At 40.5% G+C, this 16,376-nt stretch overlaps 1 protein-coding gene across 1 annotated transcript in view; it reads left to right on the forward strand.

The window, feature by feature from the left end:
- The first annotated feature begins 352 nt into the window (after positions 1-352).
- The window catches only part of CLINT1 (clathrin interactor 1), a 51,250-nt gene continuing 35,226 nt past the window's right edge, over positions 353-16,376 (forward strand). The window contains exon 1 of the mRNA XM_068161443.1: positions 353-535. Coding sequence (XP_068017544.1) covers positions 495-535 — 41 coding nt within the window. The 5' untranslated portion in view covers positions 353-494. The remainder of the gene's footprint in view (positions 536-16,376) is intronic.

Raw genomic sequence — 16,376 nt, forward strand, 5'->3', positions numbered from 1 at the left:
AGTCTCAGTTCCAGTGCTGTGCGACAGTATCTATGAAGCCCTCGCGATGAGAGGAGAGCAGGACAGAACAGGGCAGGGAACGGCACGACAGCCCAGCCTCGGTCCTCTGTCGACCCGCCCTCCTCTGAGGGAGAGAAAAAGCACTCCAACTCCCGCCAGCCCCTGCAGGCAGCACCAGCGCTCCGCACCGGAGAGTAAAGCTCCCGGCAGGCTCCGCGGCCGGCCGGCGCTCGGCTCCCAGCAGGCTTTGCTGGACGGCTCGGCCTCCCCGGCCCGTCGCGGGGAAGACTACACCTCCCGGCAGGCCGCGCGGCCACGAGACCCTCCATTTCCGGGAGCGGCGCCGCGTCCCTCTCTTGGCAGAGGCGGCGGCGAGCCGGAGCGGGCCTGGCTCGGCGGCACGGCGGCGGCTGCCCGGAGCGCGGCAAGAGGGGCCTCCTGGGGCCGGCAGTGGAGGGCAGCGAGGCCGGGGAGGTCTCCAGGCAGTCGGCACCATGCTGAATATGTGGAAAGTGCGGGAGCTGGTGGACAAGGCGTAAGTACGGTGCGGTGCGGGAGGGCGTTGCGGGGGACCGGGGGCGGCTCGGTCCTGGCCCCTAAATCGGGCCCGTGTTCCCCCCGCCCCAGTCGCAACATGGCCGCTGCCCCTCCCCCTGCTGAGGTGGCTGTCTCACACCCACTCCGTGTCCAGCTGATCCCTTTTCCCTCTCCCCCTCCACGCCTCTGTCCCTGCTTCCCTAGTGACTGTCCGGTGTGGCCCTGTCCTTGTCCTCCTGCTGTAGGTCTAGCCCCTCCAACAGGCAGGGGCTGCTTTCCAGGTAGTCTGTGGCCTTTCCATTATGGCCAGCTGCTTTCCCGCCCCTCCTGGGCTTATCTGGGCCCTTCCAGCTCTTAGCGACCTGCTTTTCTTCTTTGAGTAGTCCCTTCTCTGCCAGGGCCCCGGGCGGGTGTGCCCATTTTGGTATATGATCCCTTAAACTCTGTCTCTGTTGTATTGGCTCCTGCCATGGCCCCTTAAGAAGAAACAGACAAGTCACTCGGAGGAGGGGAGTGAAAAAACCACCTGTACAGCAGTAAATTTTTAGAGTGCTTTCAAAGTTGCCACATGCTGTCTAAGTGTTTTCCTCCTCCCTAAGGACAGGTCCCTACTTAGATTGCCATTGACTCACCACCCCCTAGGCCTTTCAAAGGTGGAGCGTGGTAAAGAAGTTAAATGCTCTGTCCCACCCCTTAAACATTTAAGTAACTCAGATACTTGCAAGCTTATTTCCTTCGCTGGAACCTCCTCCCACTGCAAACTTGGCTATGGCCTTGGTTATCGTGTTCACTGTGTTGGAGCTTGAGGATGTGGTGTTATTTTTTGTCTCTCAGCCACTCCTTCATTTTTGCCATGAGAACAATTTGATAGGGTGGAGAACTTTACCATTATGTTTTGCCTTCTTAAATAATAAATTTTAAGGAACAAACTTGGAGCGCTTTTCTATGAATTGTGGACTACTTAAAAGGTATAACTGGCTGAAGGTCTGTAGATGGTATATACCAGATGAGATTGTGAACTAATAGTTGTATCCAGCCTTAGAAGTCAAAGGGCAGGTCTTTCAGAATTGAAGTTCCAGTTTGGAAATAATTTGTTTCTCCTAACAGTTCTTAAACAGGCCTGCTTTACATATTAAATTACCAAACTGAAGAGAAATTGGAGCTTATTCATTATAAACAAGTATTTGTCTTATGGTGCTGTATAATGGACAGACACTGTTCTAAGAAAATAACCTAATGGCATTTAAAAGCTGCTATGAATAAGACTTCTCTTGAGGAGATTCTTTGCTTTATACAGCCTCTTGCATGCACATTCATTCCTTGCTGAAATAGTTTCAATAAGGTGACAAATGAAGGATGTAGCAGACCAACCCTGTCTCAGGTTCTAGGACCTGAAAGAACACTTTCAGGGGAAGCAAATTCTTTCTGGCTTTTGCTTGTGTACTTTTATTTATGTACGTTTGATGATCATTATGGCATGAGAACACAGTCACTATTCTTAAAATGTTTACTTCTAAGGATATTTCATAACCTACTAAGCCAAAACAGTTCATCAAAATTTGGTGTAAAGGAGACATTTAATTTCCAAAACAGGTGGAAGAAGTGGACATTTTCACATAATAAAACAATGTTTGTTTGAATAAATTTCACTTTCTGGGAATAACATTTTCCAAATAAAGCAGATTGTGTATTTAAAACAACCATAATGGAACAAGGGGGAAAGGGAGCCCACAGAGTAAATAGTATTTAGAGACATCCCAATCAATAGTCCCATTATGTTTGGTGCAGTTTTGTCATAATGTCTTCTGTCTTAAGGCCATGATTTAGAGAATTCTCTGCAGAAGAGGCTAAGTGGTATTATATGCCTCATAAATAACAGCTGATACTGTAGCAGGAACATACTGAACTTTAGCAAGAAACTCTCTTCCCTTTAAAAAAAGAGTATGGTTATATAGGCTTCTTGAAAAAGGGCAAATGGCTTGAAAATTTCCAACCTCGGTATTTTTAATGTAGTGGTTGCTTGCTCTGCATCTTGGTTCCATATTCAGCTGATACTTAGAATTTCCTCTTACGCATCTGTGGGTTTTTTTTATCCTTATTTGGACTTCAGGTGGCTGAGAGCTTGGTTAGGTCAGATATTTCAAGGTACAGGCCTTTTGTTAAACAATTCTCAGGCTTTTTTTTTTCCTTTGTAAGTGAGCATATTAATTACTGGTTTTGATGTCTGTAGGGTACTTTAACAGCAAAAAAACTAAGTCAAAATTGGTAACCTATTATAATTATTCAAAGTTTTAGAACCAAAAAAGTTAGCCAATGCCAAATAGGGAAAAAGTGGTTTGTATTTAGTATTATTGAAGTATTTGGTATTTGCTCAGTTTCTATCATACTGATGAAACCGAGTTCATTAGGTCAGGTTGCTTTGTAGTTCGCACTGGAATCACCTCTGTTTGTATTGTGGCATTTTCTAGCAACTCAAAAGTATGGATCTGCACTCTTTCCTGCACAGGACAGCTATTTTTGGTAATGAATGGTGAGCCTATTATATATGAAATTTAGGAAGATTACACTGGAGTATTAGATTTAGACTGTTCTAAGATTTGAAAAGATACTTTGTGTCTTGTTCTCCCTTTTGCTAACCGCATTGTTCTTAGTTGCTGATATAACTCCCCCTCCATATATTTTAAGTGCCTTTATTAGTTGCAATTGAACACTAATACCTCTTTTTTTGTAACAGCATTGTGAATAAATTTGGAGCCTAAACCAAATAACTGATAAAGCCTGTCTATACCTAGTAGGATTTGCTTATTCTTGCAGTTTCTAAATAAATGTCAAACTTCTTCCACGTTCTGGTTGCTTCCCAGATACTGCAGCATGTGTGAGTTCTTCAGGTGTGTGTAAATTGCTGGATTTATCTTTTCTTTTTTTTTTTTTGTTAGCTTGTAGTTTAAAAGAGGTAGATCTACATTTTCTTTTTTCTGATGGAATAAATTCCATTTCACGTTGTTTTATTATGTGAATAAATTAACTTGAGGCAGCTTTGAGCTTCTTTCTAAATGTTGACTTGTATAGGTTCCTTTCCCCCTGTAGGTCAAAACAGAATTGGAAAGTAAACAAAAGAATTGGAAAATAAGTGCAACCCTCTGTGCTCAACCTGTTTGCTCTATAACAGTAAACTCTTTCTAAATGGCAGAGGTTTCTGATGGCTAAGGTCCAGGGTGGTGCTTGACGCAAGGTTTCTGAGTCAGGTGGCAGCTCTGAGTCACTCCTGAAGTAACGTAGTAGACTTTTTGTTAGATTCTGTTTTGTCATAGATTTAGGTGGGATCTGCAGTAGAAATCTGTAGCCTCAGCATGCAAGAAGTGACCAGTCTTTCTGACCTAACAAGCTGCACAGTGAAATGTTATTGTGACAGACTGCAGAAGCACACATCGCATGCTTTAGATAGCTGGTGGGAGTGTGAGCTCTAAGAGCACTTGACAGGTGGGAAGTGTGCTGGTCACCAGCTATCCCACTGCTGTGCTGCATGATGGGGTTTGCAGCTTTGTCTCTGGATGACCTGATGCCAGTAGCTCTGGATGTTCTGAGACTGCCATAGTGGGGGGTTCAGGTTACTCCCATGAAAGAGCCTTATAGTTATGATGAAACTTGAGGATAAAGGTTGCATTTGAGCTGCTTCTGAGCTGCATGAGACCAAGGATCTGTAGGCTGAGCAGTACTATGTAGAAGCAGCTTGTATAAAAAATGTCATATATTTGTTGGTATAAGTGCATCTGGGCTTTGGTAGTCAAACTGGCAAAGGCCCCAGCCAAGTATCTCCACACTGCCTGAGAACAGACCTGCCAAAATGTGTTGCAGTCTCTGAGGTGTAGTTCTGGAGTCCTGGCTGTGGAAATGTAGAGTGTTATGCAATTTAGTAACTTCATCTTAATCTTCTTAGACAAGTATAAGTTGTTGTGCTTTGTGTTCCCTGTGGAAGGGGAGTTGAGCAAAGAAAACCCCTTGGCTTTTTCAAAACGAACCAAGGAATATTAAGGAAACTCTTTTTAGCTGAAACAATTTTTTAGCTTGGCAGAAGCAGGAAGATATTAGTTTGGTCTTGTGACCACATTCAAAAGCCAGGCCATCCTCTCTTACTTTCTACTTTTAATTCCTTTTTCTTGAAGCAGGATCTGCAGATCCTTACTTTTCCTGAGATGTTACTGAATGTTAGCCTAGCACAAGGTTCTTCTGCTTAAAGCAGAAGACAGCATTTGTGCATGCACAGGTAGCAGGGCTGGTTGGACCCCTCATGACGTTTTGCTAACTAGTTTGTCACAGACATGTAGGGCATGTTGTAAGTGGGATGGAAGACCTTTGGACCAGTTGAGATTAGGTTGCTGCCTGTGTCACAATGTGATGAGACTTTAGAGCCACTTTTGTTGTAATTTCATTGCTGTTCTTGGCTTTTATGATCTCTTGCATGCATGACCTGTAAATGGAGAGCTGGTTTTAATCCCCTTCCACACATCAAAGGGGTGAGAAACACTCTAATAGAAAATTTGGTGAGGGTGACAGATCTGTATATAGTAAGGATGGTGTGATCCAGATGTTCATTTGAATTAGTTAAGGTGGGCAAGACGGTTATGGCTGAATTTTTGAGCTTCTTGGATGTATAATTAAAAGAGAGAGCTTGTGAATTTCTTGCCAGTACTGGGAGAAGGACAGCAGCCTTCCTGTTTTTTTCCCATGCCCCTTTCAGTTTGGTTTTGTCCACCTGGTTGAGTCCTAGCTGCTTGCTAGTACTGCTCTTCGCTACACCTTTCTAGCGACCCAGCAGGACTGTATTTGCACTCACTCATAGAGTGGGAGTTGAAGTGTTACAGAGCTGTTTTCATACATTTGGGGAGCTTGACGAATTGCCCAAGTCTGTAATATTTTAAGCTGTTTCTAAATGGAGAGCAAATTGTCTCATTTAGAACTTGTTTAGAACTGATTGTAATGCTTGTACGGATGCTGAGTGCTGGAAGCATTTATGACACTTGAGAATTTATTTGTAGTTAGCCACTAGTGTCCTCTATTACTTGTTTTGATGTTACATCTATACAAAGAGGAAGGATTTTTAGTGTTAGTGGAAAAGGCAGGATTAGAGGAGCTGCTGTTGTTGTCCAACACAACTAGGCAGGGGAGAAGTTATTTTAGTTAATAAACTGTGTTTTCTTTAGTGCTTCTAATTGTGCAGGCTGTAAAGTAAAGGGCAAATTATTGGTAAAATAGGGTGAATTACTGCTTCAGTTGTCATTGCAGTTCCTAGCTGTTGTAGCCTAAAGCATGGCATGTAAATTAGACCTTGTACTTCATCTGAGGAGAGGTTTCTGGACTACCTCTATTTCACAAATGAAGAAGGCTAAAAAGAAAATTGTGTCAAGAGAGTTGGTAACAGTTAAAACTCTGGATTTCCTGACTTCCAGTCTCATGTTATTGTCTGCTAGTTCATGCTGTGTCTGCATTATACTTATTAATATGGTAAATGCACACTAGTAGCTTACCCTACAATTACGTGCCTTACAGTTAACTTCCAGTTGCTTATTGCCTGTAGTATGCTCATGTTTAACCAACATATAAGCAGGATCCTATGTATGCTCAGCTTGGAGTTTTGCCTGCATACTTCTTTTTTTAATCTGGCTGTAATTATTCTTGTTTACAGGCAGTTTTCTTATGGTTCATGGATTTCTCCACCCAGGCTATTGAGCTTTTCTGTAATGAAGTGATGTTTGCTGATTTAGTAATAGCAGAAATTAGGGTAAATGATCCATCATATGATAGATCCAGCAAAAGGGTAAATAACAGTCTAACACTTGTTAGTCCATTGCTGCCTGACCTTCTCACAGACTCCCTTGGTCCAGTTCCAGGATCATTTAGTTTTCTTTATATTTAAGATTTATTTTGCTTTGCATAAGAAAGATCTTCAGAGCAGTGAGCACTTCCATCGTTTTGTGTAAGGACAGTTAACCCTCACTGCATGAGTTACCCTTCTATTGCTGCTTAAGAGATGTCCTGCTGATAACTGCTTTAAGAACAGCATTTTGTATCATTATTACAAGCAAGGTGATGATTATTTTCTCCAGCCCTATAAGGTCTTGTCCTCTGCCTGGTTACCAGAGAGTGAGAGAAGAAATAGTCTTGGGAGTGCAAAGAAAGGCTATTTGAGCATATCATTTGGCTCTGCAGCAGTGTGTGGCTGTGCCTGCTACCACTTGTCACAGCATTTATTTCTTAGGGCTTTTATCCTTCCTCATTAAAAACAGCAAGTTTTGGAAAGTTTCTTAAAGAAATAAAAATGGTTCTAGTCTTTGGGCCATGTAATTTCATAGTGGTGCCAAACATCTTTGAAGTTATCGCTCTCTTTTATCTCATGTACATAGCTGTGTCAGTCTCCTGTTTGAATATTTAATTGGTGGAGCAATCCAAAGTAGGCAAATATTACAAGCTGATGTATGTACTAAGAACATAATGAACCTGTGTTGTCACCAAACACAGGTTTCATCAACACACCCCTTCAAGTGGTGCTTTTGTTAGTGCTCTTTCAAGTGCATTATTACCCTTTACACCCTGCAGAAGCTAGCAATAGTTGGTATTGTGATGCATAAGGTTAGCTAAGGTGTTGGCCTTGTGTTTTTTCAGAGAATCTAAATGATGTGTGCATGACTGACAGCTTCTATATACTTGAAGTATTTTTAAAGCTTAGCTTTATATTGCCTTCCCTGACACAAGTCTAGGCTCCTGCTTAGGAAATAAATGAAGCTGGGCAAAGATAAGAGCCTTACCTACATCACTGTGTGCAACTGCGGTCAGAGAGATCAAGATGCTTAACTCAGTTCTATGCTAATTCCTCCTGGTTGTGTTGCCAGCTAGTCAATTATAAAATATTAGCTGATTTGCATAATTCTTTCATAGACAAGGTATAATTACTTCCAAAGCATTGTGCAAATGTGAGCACACTACTGCTTTCTGTCCTCAGGCTTGCCTCAAGGTGCAACTGTAAGCGCTGCAGTAATCTTGAAACGCAGTCTTGAAATTCTAATCTGATTCTTGTTTCTCTCATCTGCCTCCATTCATTTCTAGTTTTAAATTGCTCTCTGTAGTTGAGTGAAAATGATAAGCTTTTGTAAAAATGGCAAGACAAGACCTTGGAGAATGAGTGAAACATTGTCTCGTAGGATGGTAGGTTTAGCACACAAAAATGCGGTCCTCTTAAGAACTGTGTCATTTTGGAACTTTTGGAATTTCTCTCACTGGTTTATTGTTAAGTCTGAGATAGTTGCCATGAAGTCTCAAATGCCAGTAACATGATGAAAAACATGAAAACACAGCCTAAGCCATGAAATCTGAGGCTGTAGTTTCACAGTCAGTGTAGGCGTAGGCTGGTGGTAGAAGAGGTTTCACAGCCTTCGGTCTGCCACAGACTGCACACTTAGCTCTCGCTTTTGCTGGCACTAGCATTTCTGCTTGATGAGAGAATTTCTCTCTCTTGGACCAACCAGTTGTTTTTGCCAATTTATTTCTCCACTGGATCAGTTGCCTAGTGTAGTTAACTCCATAGTCATACAAATATTTGTACTGGCATTGAGGAAGGAATGGATACTTGGGTAAGAATAAGTGACTGGGGGCAAAGAAAGGCAAAGTACAGCTCTAGTGTTTAAAGTACACCCTTAGCATGTGATTTCACAAGTAGGTTGAGGAGCTATAAGGTCATTCTTCCAGTAAGAGAAAATGTTGCACTTTTATACCTGGCCACTCACTGGTTTTACCCTCTTCATGCTGGAGCTCTGCAGTTCAGTATTTCCTTGTGTTATCTTGCTGACATAGCTTTAAAAAATCTCCAAGCTTTTAGGGTTCGTCACTGATTTGGCCGTGTGCTGGGTTAGCAGCAGCTGATGACACCACAAGCACTGGGACTCTTCTTCATTAATACTATTTTATGTAACTTTATTATTTAAAACCACACTGTTAGTGGTTTATCTGCAAAAGTATTTTGAGCAACTACCTCACAGTTGCTGTACTCTTGCTTTCTCTCGTCTGAATAGTAGCCCATCCTAACCAGTTAAATATTGACTACATGCTTAATAGATACTAACTGGTTCATTTGGGATACAATTAGAAATATTAGTGTATATTCAACTTGCTTAATGAGACTGACCTGCAGTTTTTTAATCTGTTATAATAGTAATGAGACCTATTGGGAGTTAGGGAGTAGTTTTTTCTCAACTCCATTCTGAGTCATAACAATAAATGTTTTTCTTGTTGGTTGCTCTCCCCATCCTGTCAAGCTGTTTAGAAGCATCCTAATGTACATTACAAACTGTTCAGTGTTTCCTCTCAGGACATAACTTTATACTTAGTAAACAAATACATCCCTAGGTGATTCTTGGGAGATGTGTGTTTTGTGTTCCATGAGATTACTTAGTTGAAGGTTTCTCCAAGTCCATTTTGCACGTCGAGAGAAGAAAAAGGCTTTTGATAACCTTAGATAATTTAATTGGAGTTGCAGTGGATGCATCTTCTGAAAAATAAATTCTATTCTTGGTAACTTATATCTGCTGTTAGAGCTGATACATTAATGATTGCTGTCACTCTTAATCATTCCTTGTTTTCTTGAGTTTTAAAATTCAATTTAACTATTCCTCCATTTGATCATGCAAAGAGATGGGGGGGAAGGGAACCCTGCTGTTCAAAGGTGTTTATTGTCTAAATGAGTTAACTTCTATCACAGTGGTTTATCTCTCCTTGCTACAGAACAGATGATTGCATTTCTTGAGACAGCTTGAAAATAGTGCTAACAGCCTTCTAATTGGGAAGTGGAGTATCTCAGCCTTTAGACTTCCAGTGTCAGGTTTTTGTTAGTTACATGGTAACTGTAATTTGTTTCTGTAGCTGCAGACCCCAGATGATAAAAATCCATTAATATTATCATTGGTGAGGAAATAAGGAAATAGTTCCTGTACTGAATCATAGTGATTGGTTTGTTGTAAATACACAGTGTAATTTGAAATTGCCATCTATCTGTGGACAGGAACTAGAAAGTGGGGCTCCAAGGCAAATGCAACAGCTCTTGTTACCTTTTTAGGACCTGAGAGTTACTTGATCTCCTGGAGGAACCAGTTTAACAAATGATACCTATGAAAGGAGAGGAAACATCATTATCCTTCACAAATAAACATGGCTTGGCATTTCAAAAGTTAATTTGTGTGTAATTTGCCAGAGACCTTCCAAAAAAGAGCCTTGCTTTGAGTAAAAACACATGTTTGTGAACTGGTGGGGTTTTAGTTTGCCAAGCTACCCTTTTTGTTTACTGTGAGATCCTAGTTTGAAAATTTTAATGAAATAATGAATAGTAATGTCATTGCGAGTGTAATACTTACTCTGAATGATGTGTTCTTACTGCTTGCACCTGGTTGTGGATACTCTGCTGTGAATAGCTGTGAAAGAGCACTCTGCCATTAACTATTAGGGAAAGTTACTTTGTCTAACTGCTTAATACAGTAGTAGAAGGATTTCTAGGTTGTGACCTGCCTTCATGGCAAATTGAATGACAAAAGAAAATGGGTATTAAGCTAATGTAGTCTATTTAGGATTATGATGACTGCTTTTTGTTCTTAGATACGCTTGTAGCAGGGAAGAAACAGAGTAATTCAGGTTTATTAAAAGATGAACAGTCTGAAAAAGGAAAAGATCAGAATTATTTTTTTTTTTAAGCAGCTCTTTTTGGTTAATTTGCCAGCTGCAGAACAATAAGTTGAAAATGAAGTAAGTGTGTCATTCCTGGGAGCAGCATTTGAATAGATGTAAATTCTGCGTAAGTATTTTTCTATCCCACTGTGTTCTGGGAATAGTGATGTTTGCTTTCCTTATGCACTTTCCTTGTAGCATTTATTCTGGAATGGTTTAGTGAGCAACTTAAGTTTTGTCTTCCTAAGGAAGCACCTGAAATCAAATACTTGTTTGTGGCAAAGAGGACTAAAACATATCCAGTAATAGTCCTCAAAGACTTGATAAATAGTAATAAAAGTAGACACAGGTCCATTGTACAAGGTGTTATAAAGGATATTTGTCTTGACACAAGGCAGAATTTTAGAAGACTGAAGAGTAAAGGTGGAATGTGGAATATTATTCTTTCAGAACATTTTGGAGAAGTTTGCTCTCTGTGCCCCCTGTTATAATGGTATGATTAGCAGGGCTCTGGTACAGACAAAACACAAAATAACACAGGCATGGAAATAGCAACATGCTGAAGGAAACCTTCTCAAACCAAAGTAACAAGCACACTGTGTCAGCCAGTCAGTCCTGAAGACCTGAAAATTCAGTACTAAAGGCATGAGGACCCAGCAAGTGCAGGAAGGGGACTGCAGTGCTTGATATCCTCCCACTCCCCGATGGATGACAGAGAGGCAATGTGGGCAGGAAATGTGATAGCAATGGGTGACTTAATGTATCCTATGTAGGTTAGATACACATTGCATCAGCATCTTGTACTGAGAACAGTATACATCTAGCTGGTCAGGGCTTGGCTTACCAAAGAGCTAGTGAAGAAGGCAAGTGGTGAACCTTGACTTCATCCTGAGCCCCCTGTGTTGAGTCTGGTTCAGGAGATTACTTCCAGAGCCACTGTAATACTGAATGTAAAGCACTTTGAGTCAAGGTCTTTTTGTAAGCAACAGAAACATAAAGAAAAAAAAAATGGGGTGCTGCTTACATAAAAATCAGTAAGTTTTGGATTTCTTTTTAAAAAGGGTTCCAAGGGCATGCTGAAGAATGTAATCCTCACAGGTAATGTGGAAATACTGAAAATGCTATATTGGTGATTCATAACAAAACTGTTCTCAGATGATGATGAAAGATTGTTTGTGAAAAGGAGGGTTAAGGAAATAAAGCAAAACCACGTGTTTCAGAAAGCTGAAACACCCATTTAAAGGAAATGCAAAGTTTAGAGCTTTCTTATTAAAAAAAGAAAGAAATCAACAAGTATAAAGAACAACTTGTGAAAGGCATACAACATAGTTCAAAACACATTGGAAGCAAGAAGTCAAAGAGCACTGTTACGGCCACTAGATGTGAAGGCAAAAGGTGAGGGCACAGCAGGGAATCCCCTTGACTTCTTTGTCCCAGCTGTAAACTGTTGGATGCTCTCAGTTTATTCTGCTGAATTATCACTGCATGCTTGCCTTTACTTTTTTACACGATATAATAGGCATCTTTTGACACCACCAGAGATTACAATACTGAATAGGTTTCCACTTGCACAGCCCTGCTTATGCTGAAAAATGACAAAAGACTCGCTGTGAGACTGCAGACTCTTGATTGCACTTTAATTTATAAGATGTTGTTAGCAAGGTGGGGTGCAGTGACTGGCTTAGTTAGTTTTTTACTGACTTCCTAAGAAAAAGGAGATGCTTTTGGAGTGAGTGAAAAACAAATTTGAAGGGCCTGATTGTGTTCCTCTTATGGCTGTTTGTAGTGGAGTCAAGAAACAAGGTTCTTGCATCTAGACATGCTCCATGTAGGCTTAAAGACAGTGGCTTCCTTAGGTGGTCTGACAGATGTAATAGTATTTCTGGATTGGATATGAAAGGAAACACTGCAGATGCATAGAGTAGTGGAATATTTCTTGCTTTCAGCTTCAAATAGTAAGTAAACAGACTGTAAGAAGCCAGTTTTGAGAAGAAATGTTGATCAGCTTCCCTGTAGTGAAACCAATATTCGTATTCTGATTTTATTATAACTATTTTCAGGAAATAAGAGGCCTGAAATCTAATGTTGAGTTTGGGGGTTTAGTAAACAGCAGCAACTATAAAATTAATTGCAGTGTGTTTAGAAATAAGATCAGTAATTGATAATGCACTTCACTTCAGAAAAACAAAGTTGAAGATAATAGTCTCAAGTGTCTCTCTCTCGCCTACTGAATACCTCCCGCCTGGCCATTCCACAGAAGGACATTTGAATAAGTGAAGGAGAACAACTGGTTATGAGCCTGCAATTTGATAACTTAATGTAAACTGTTGCTTCCTCTTCCTTTCTCATGCTCTGAAAAATGCAATGCAGCTTCTGCTTCAGTCTTAAGGCATTCTCCAGGACACAAGGCTTTAACAGCAGTTGAAGGTTTTCGTATTTCCTTTATCTGCTACCTGGACCATACTTCTGGATTCTGTTGTTGATGAAATACACCTCTCACACTTCCATAGGTCATATGACACAAATACTTTGCTTCATCGCAGGTGAAATGTGAAGCTGTACAGAGTCACAGCTCTCTAGTTGGAAGGCAGATAGAATCTGCAAGCCCTTCAAAGCTAGTCTGAGTGTTAGGACTAGAGTGCAAATTGTGTTGTAAAAGTTGTTTGTCACATACAGTTTATGTGCAGTCAGGGGGTTGTTGACTGATTCTGGTGGCCTTGACCCTGAAAGGACAGAGAGAAGAGCTGACAGATTAGAGTCATCGGACAGGCTGGAGGGAACAAGGGTACTGCTTTCACAGCAGGACTCCAGGCAGGTCTGGTAATGTTACCTGTACCTTTCCTGTGGCTCTCCTGAGAGAAAAGCTTGTAAAACAGGTGCTTACTGTTGGCTTAGAGGAGTTATCTGCACCTCTCAAACCGATTACAGAAGATGATTGATGCTGTGAAGTACAGGGGTGCATGGGACGTCACAATGCCAAAGTGATTATATAGCAGCAAAGAATGATCAGTTTGTGTGTTAAAAGCTTCGGTGCCTGCATTGTTTAAACTTTAATCAGCCTTCCCTAGTGGAACAGCTACCATGTGTTTAGAGTAATCCTTAATTCATAATAAATTTGGAATTAGGGCAATGTTTTAATAGTACTCAGGTTGCAATGAAGGGATAGCTGAAGCTGCAAGCATTGTTAGGCATGGCCCATTAATGTTGGGGATGTGTGGGTTTTGTCAATATTAAACTCCATATTATTGCATGTGCATTCTTCTGCCCACACCAAATACTGTCAGTTGGTATATTTGAAACAATTCTTCAAGTAAGGAAAGCTTTTATTATTGAGAATTAATTTTTTTATGATACAACAAAAGGAAGTTGGAGGTACACAAGTGGGTTGAAGTTAACACAGCTTACAAGTCTACTTTTGCCCTGTGTTGAATGACATTGCTTGTCCTCTGAAAACTTTTGCCCCTTTTATTACTTCTTTGAATACTCCTCTCAACATTAAAATATTGTCCCCTAATCCTGAAAGCTCACTGGCTGGCTTGTGAGTACTTGTGAGTCTCTGTTGAAGGTTTCTGTATGGTTAAAATACTAGAGCTATGGTCCTGAATATGGTATCTTAGTGCTTTGTGCATCCGAAGAGAGACGTAGAGACCTCATTCAGAAGGTGGCTTATGCAGCTTTATAAAAACTTGAAACAGGATTTCTCTTTTCAGGGAAAGTTACTCCTGAAATTATATAAATGCAACCAGGTACAGAGGAATGTTGGTGGGAAAATGTAAGCTATTGGGAAGCGTGTTTCAGTCTCTCTTTCTCAATAATGTATTTAAATTTTAGGTGTACATTCTAATTATCTAGCAGTGCTTACTGAGGCTGACTTTTTTGTGCTGGTATTTTATTCATATATAAAGCTCTCTACAGAAAATGTGGTTTGAATTATATTTCTCTTGCACTTTGTCCTACTTGGTTATACATTTATTTTCAGTGTAAGTCATGTTACCTGACTGGGTCACAAGTATGGAAAAATGAAACATGCAGTACATAACAGAAGATACAGAGTGGCTTTTGAGTCTTGAAGAAGGAAGAACAATCTTGCTGAATCCTGTAAAGAAATGTAATCAACTCCAAGTAATATCTTTTTTAATTGCTGCAGCTTGTTTGTTACACAAGAAAAACATTTAAAGTGTAAGGAGCAGAGTAGCAAAGTAAGTCTGAGGACTGCCATGGGGTTACAACATGTGTATGGAAATCTCTTTTAGTTCTGCAGTTACAAGAGGTTATCCAAGTTTTGTAATTCCAGTTCTCTTTTCACTCTATGGCTGCTTATGTTTAAACATTGTGTATTTAACTTTGAAAGTAACTAAATCCATGGCAATAGGAGCAATAACTACAATCTGATCTGTGAGATAGAGGCTCACATGATTGCAAGGAGACTGAAAACTTGCAATGGGCAGTAACAGCATTGCCTTTCTGTCTGGATCACAACCAGGGCTGCTGTTTTAGCTTGCACCTACCCCACTTCTCCCAGGCAACCACCAACAGTCTCAAGCTGCGCCAGGGGAGGTTTAGGCTGGAAGTTAGGAAGAAGTTCTTCACAGAAAGAGTGATTTGCCATTGGAATGTGCTGCCCAGGGAGGTGGTGGAGTCCCCATCACTGGAAGTGTTTAAGAAGAAATTGGATGAGGCACATGGTGCGTGGTTGAGTTGATTAGATGGTGTTGGGTGCTAAGTTGGATGTGATGATCTCGAAGGTCTTTTCCAACCTGGTTTATTCTATTCTAAAGTGTCAAATGTTGCCTCAAAAGCAACTTCTTTCCCCAGTTGTTTGTGAAATTTGTTTTCACACATGAGATTAATCAGATTTGTGTGGGTATAATTGTACTCTAATTTCAACTAAAATTTGAACTTAAAAATTTGACTTAAAAAGTAATACTGAAAACAAATGAAAATACTGTTGTGGTTTTCTTAAAGTGTGAGTGGAAAGGAAGCATTTTGATTAATTCTGCTTGCTAGAGTACAACTTTTATGTTGGTGAGTCACCTTTTAAAGGCTTTTAGGCTTGAGGTGAGGAGAGAGTTCTTCACAGAAAGAGTTGTTTGCCATTGGAATATGCTGCCCAGGGAGGTGGTAGTCAGCATCCCTGGAGGTGCTCAAAAAGGTATTGGATGTGGCACTTGAAGCCATGGTTTTGTAGCCATGAGGTGTTGGGTGACAGGTTGGACTTGGTGATCTTTGAGGTCTTTTCCAACCTATGATTCTTTTAAAGAAGGTTGAATGAAGCATAACAAGCAGAATTACAATTTACTAAGCCATTAATAATGGAACTGTAGGTACATATATTTGAAATGAAGATCATCTGATCATTTAGAGGGTGCTAACTGAAGAATTAAAATGGGTGTTTGGAAGCAAAACATGCCCTAAAGAATGGGAAAGTAAGGGAAGTGGGCCTGGGCTTTAAATGAAGAAATACTGTTTGTAGAGGTGGTACAAACCCACAGTCAAGAGTGTTAAAATGTCAAATCCATTGAGTTTGGGAAGTCGTCTGCTACCCCATATGGCTACACTACAGTTGCTGACAAAAAGATATTTGAAGCAACCATGTATCTGTTGGTGTAAACCACGAGGAATGGTTTTCTATAAGTATACAAAAGATCGACACTTACATGCTGCAGGGAGTCTGCAATAGGAGAGATGAAATGAGTCTTAAATCAACTTTGGGGTTAAAGTGTTCATTCCTTGCATAAATATGCTTTAAAACTACCATGTAATTAGTTGCCTCATGTTCCAAACATCTGTAAAAACTACTTCAGCTGTAGCACAGCAATTACAAAAACATTAAGAATATAACAAGCTGCAATTGGGTAACTTTTGAGAGGGAGGAAACATTGAAAGGGAAGGCCTCAGTGCTGTGCAGTCGTGATTTCTTTAAGTGGGAGATCCTCTGAGTAACAGGCTTCAGTTCTTAAAGTCTCTGTTCTTTTTGAAAGTGTGTGTGTGTGTGTGTGTTGGATTTTGGGTTATCTTGTTTACTTGGTAGTCTTTTGTGATTAGAAGTTGTAAGGCACAGGAAATAGCTTTATAGTTCCTTCCTCCCACAAGTCGTAATTCATTTGTGGCCATCAGGATGTTTTTCTTGGCTT

The sequence above is a fragment of the Melanerpes formicivorus genome, unplaced genomic scaffold, assembly GCF_026170545.1.
Source record: "Melanerpes formicivorus ecotype bairdi unplaced genomic scaffold, bMelFor1.0.p_v2 SCAF_2, whole genome shotgun sequence".
NCBI lineage: Eukaryota > Metazoa > Chordata > Aves > Piciformes > Picidae > Melanerpes > Melanerpes formicivorus.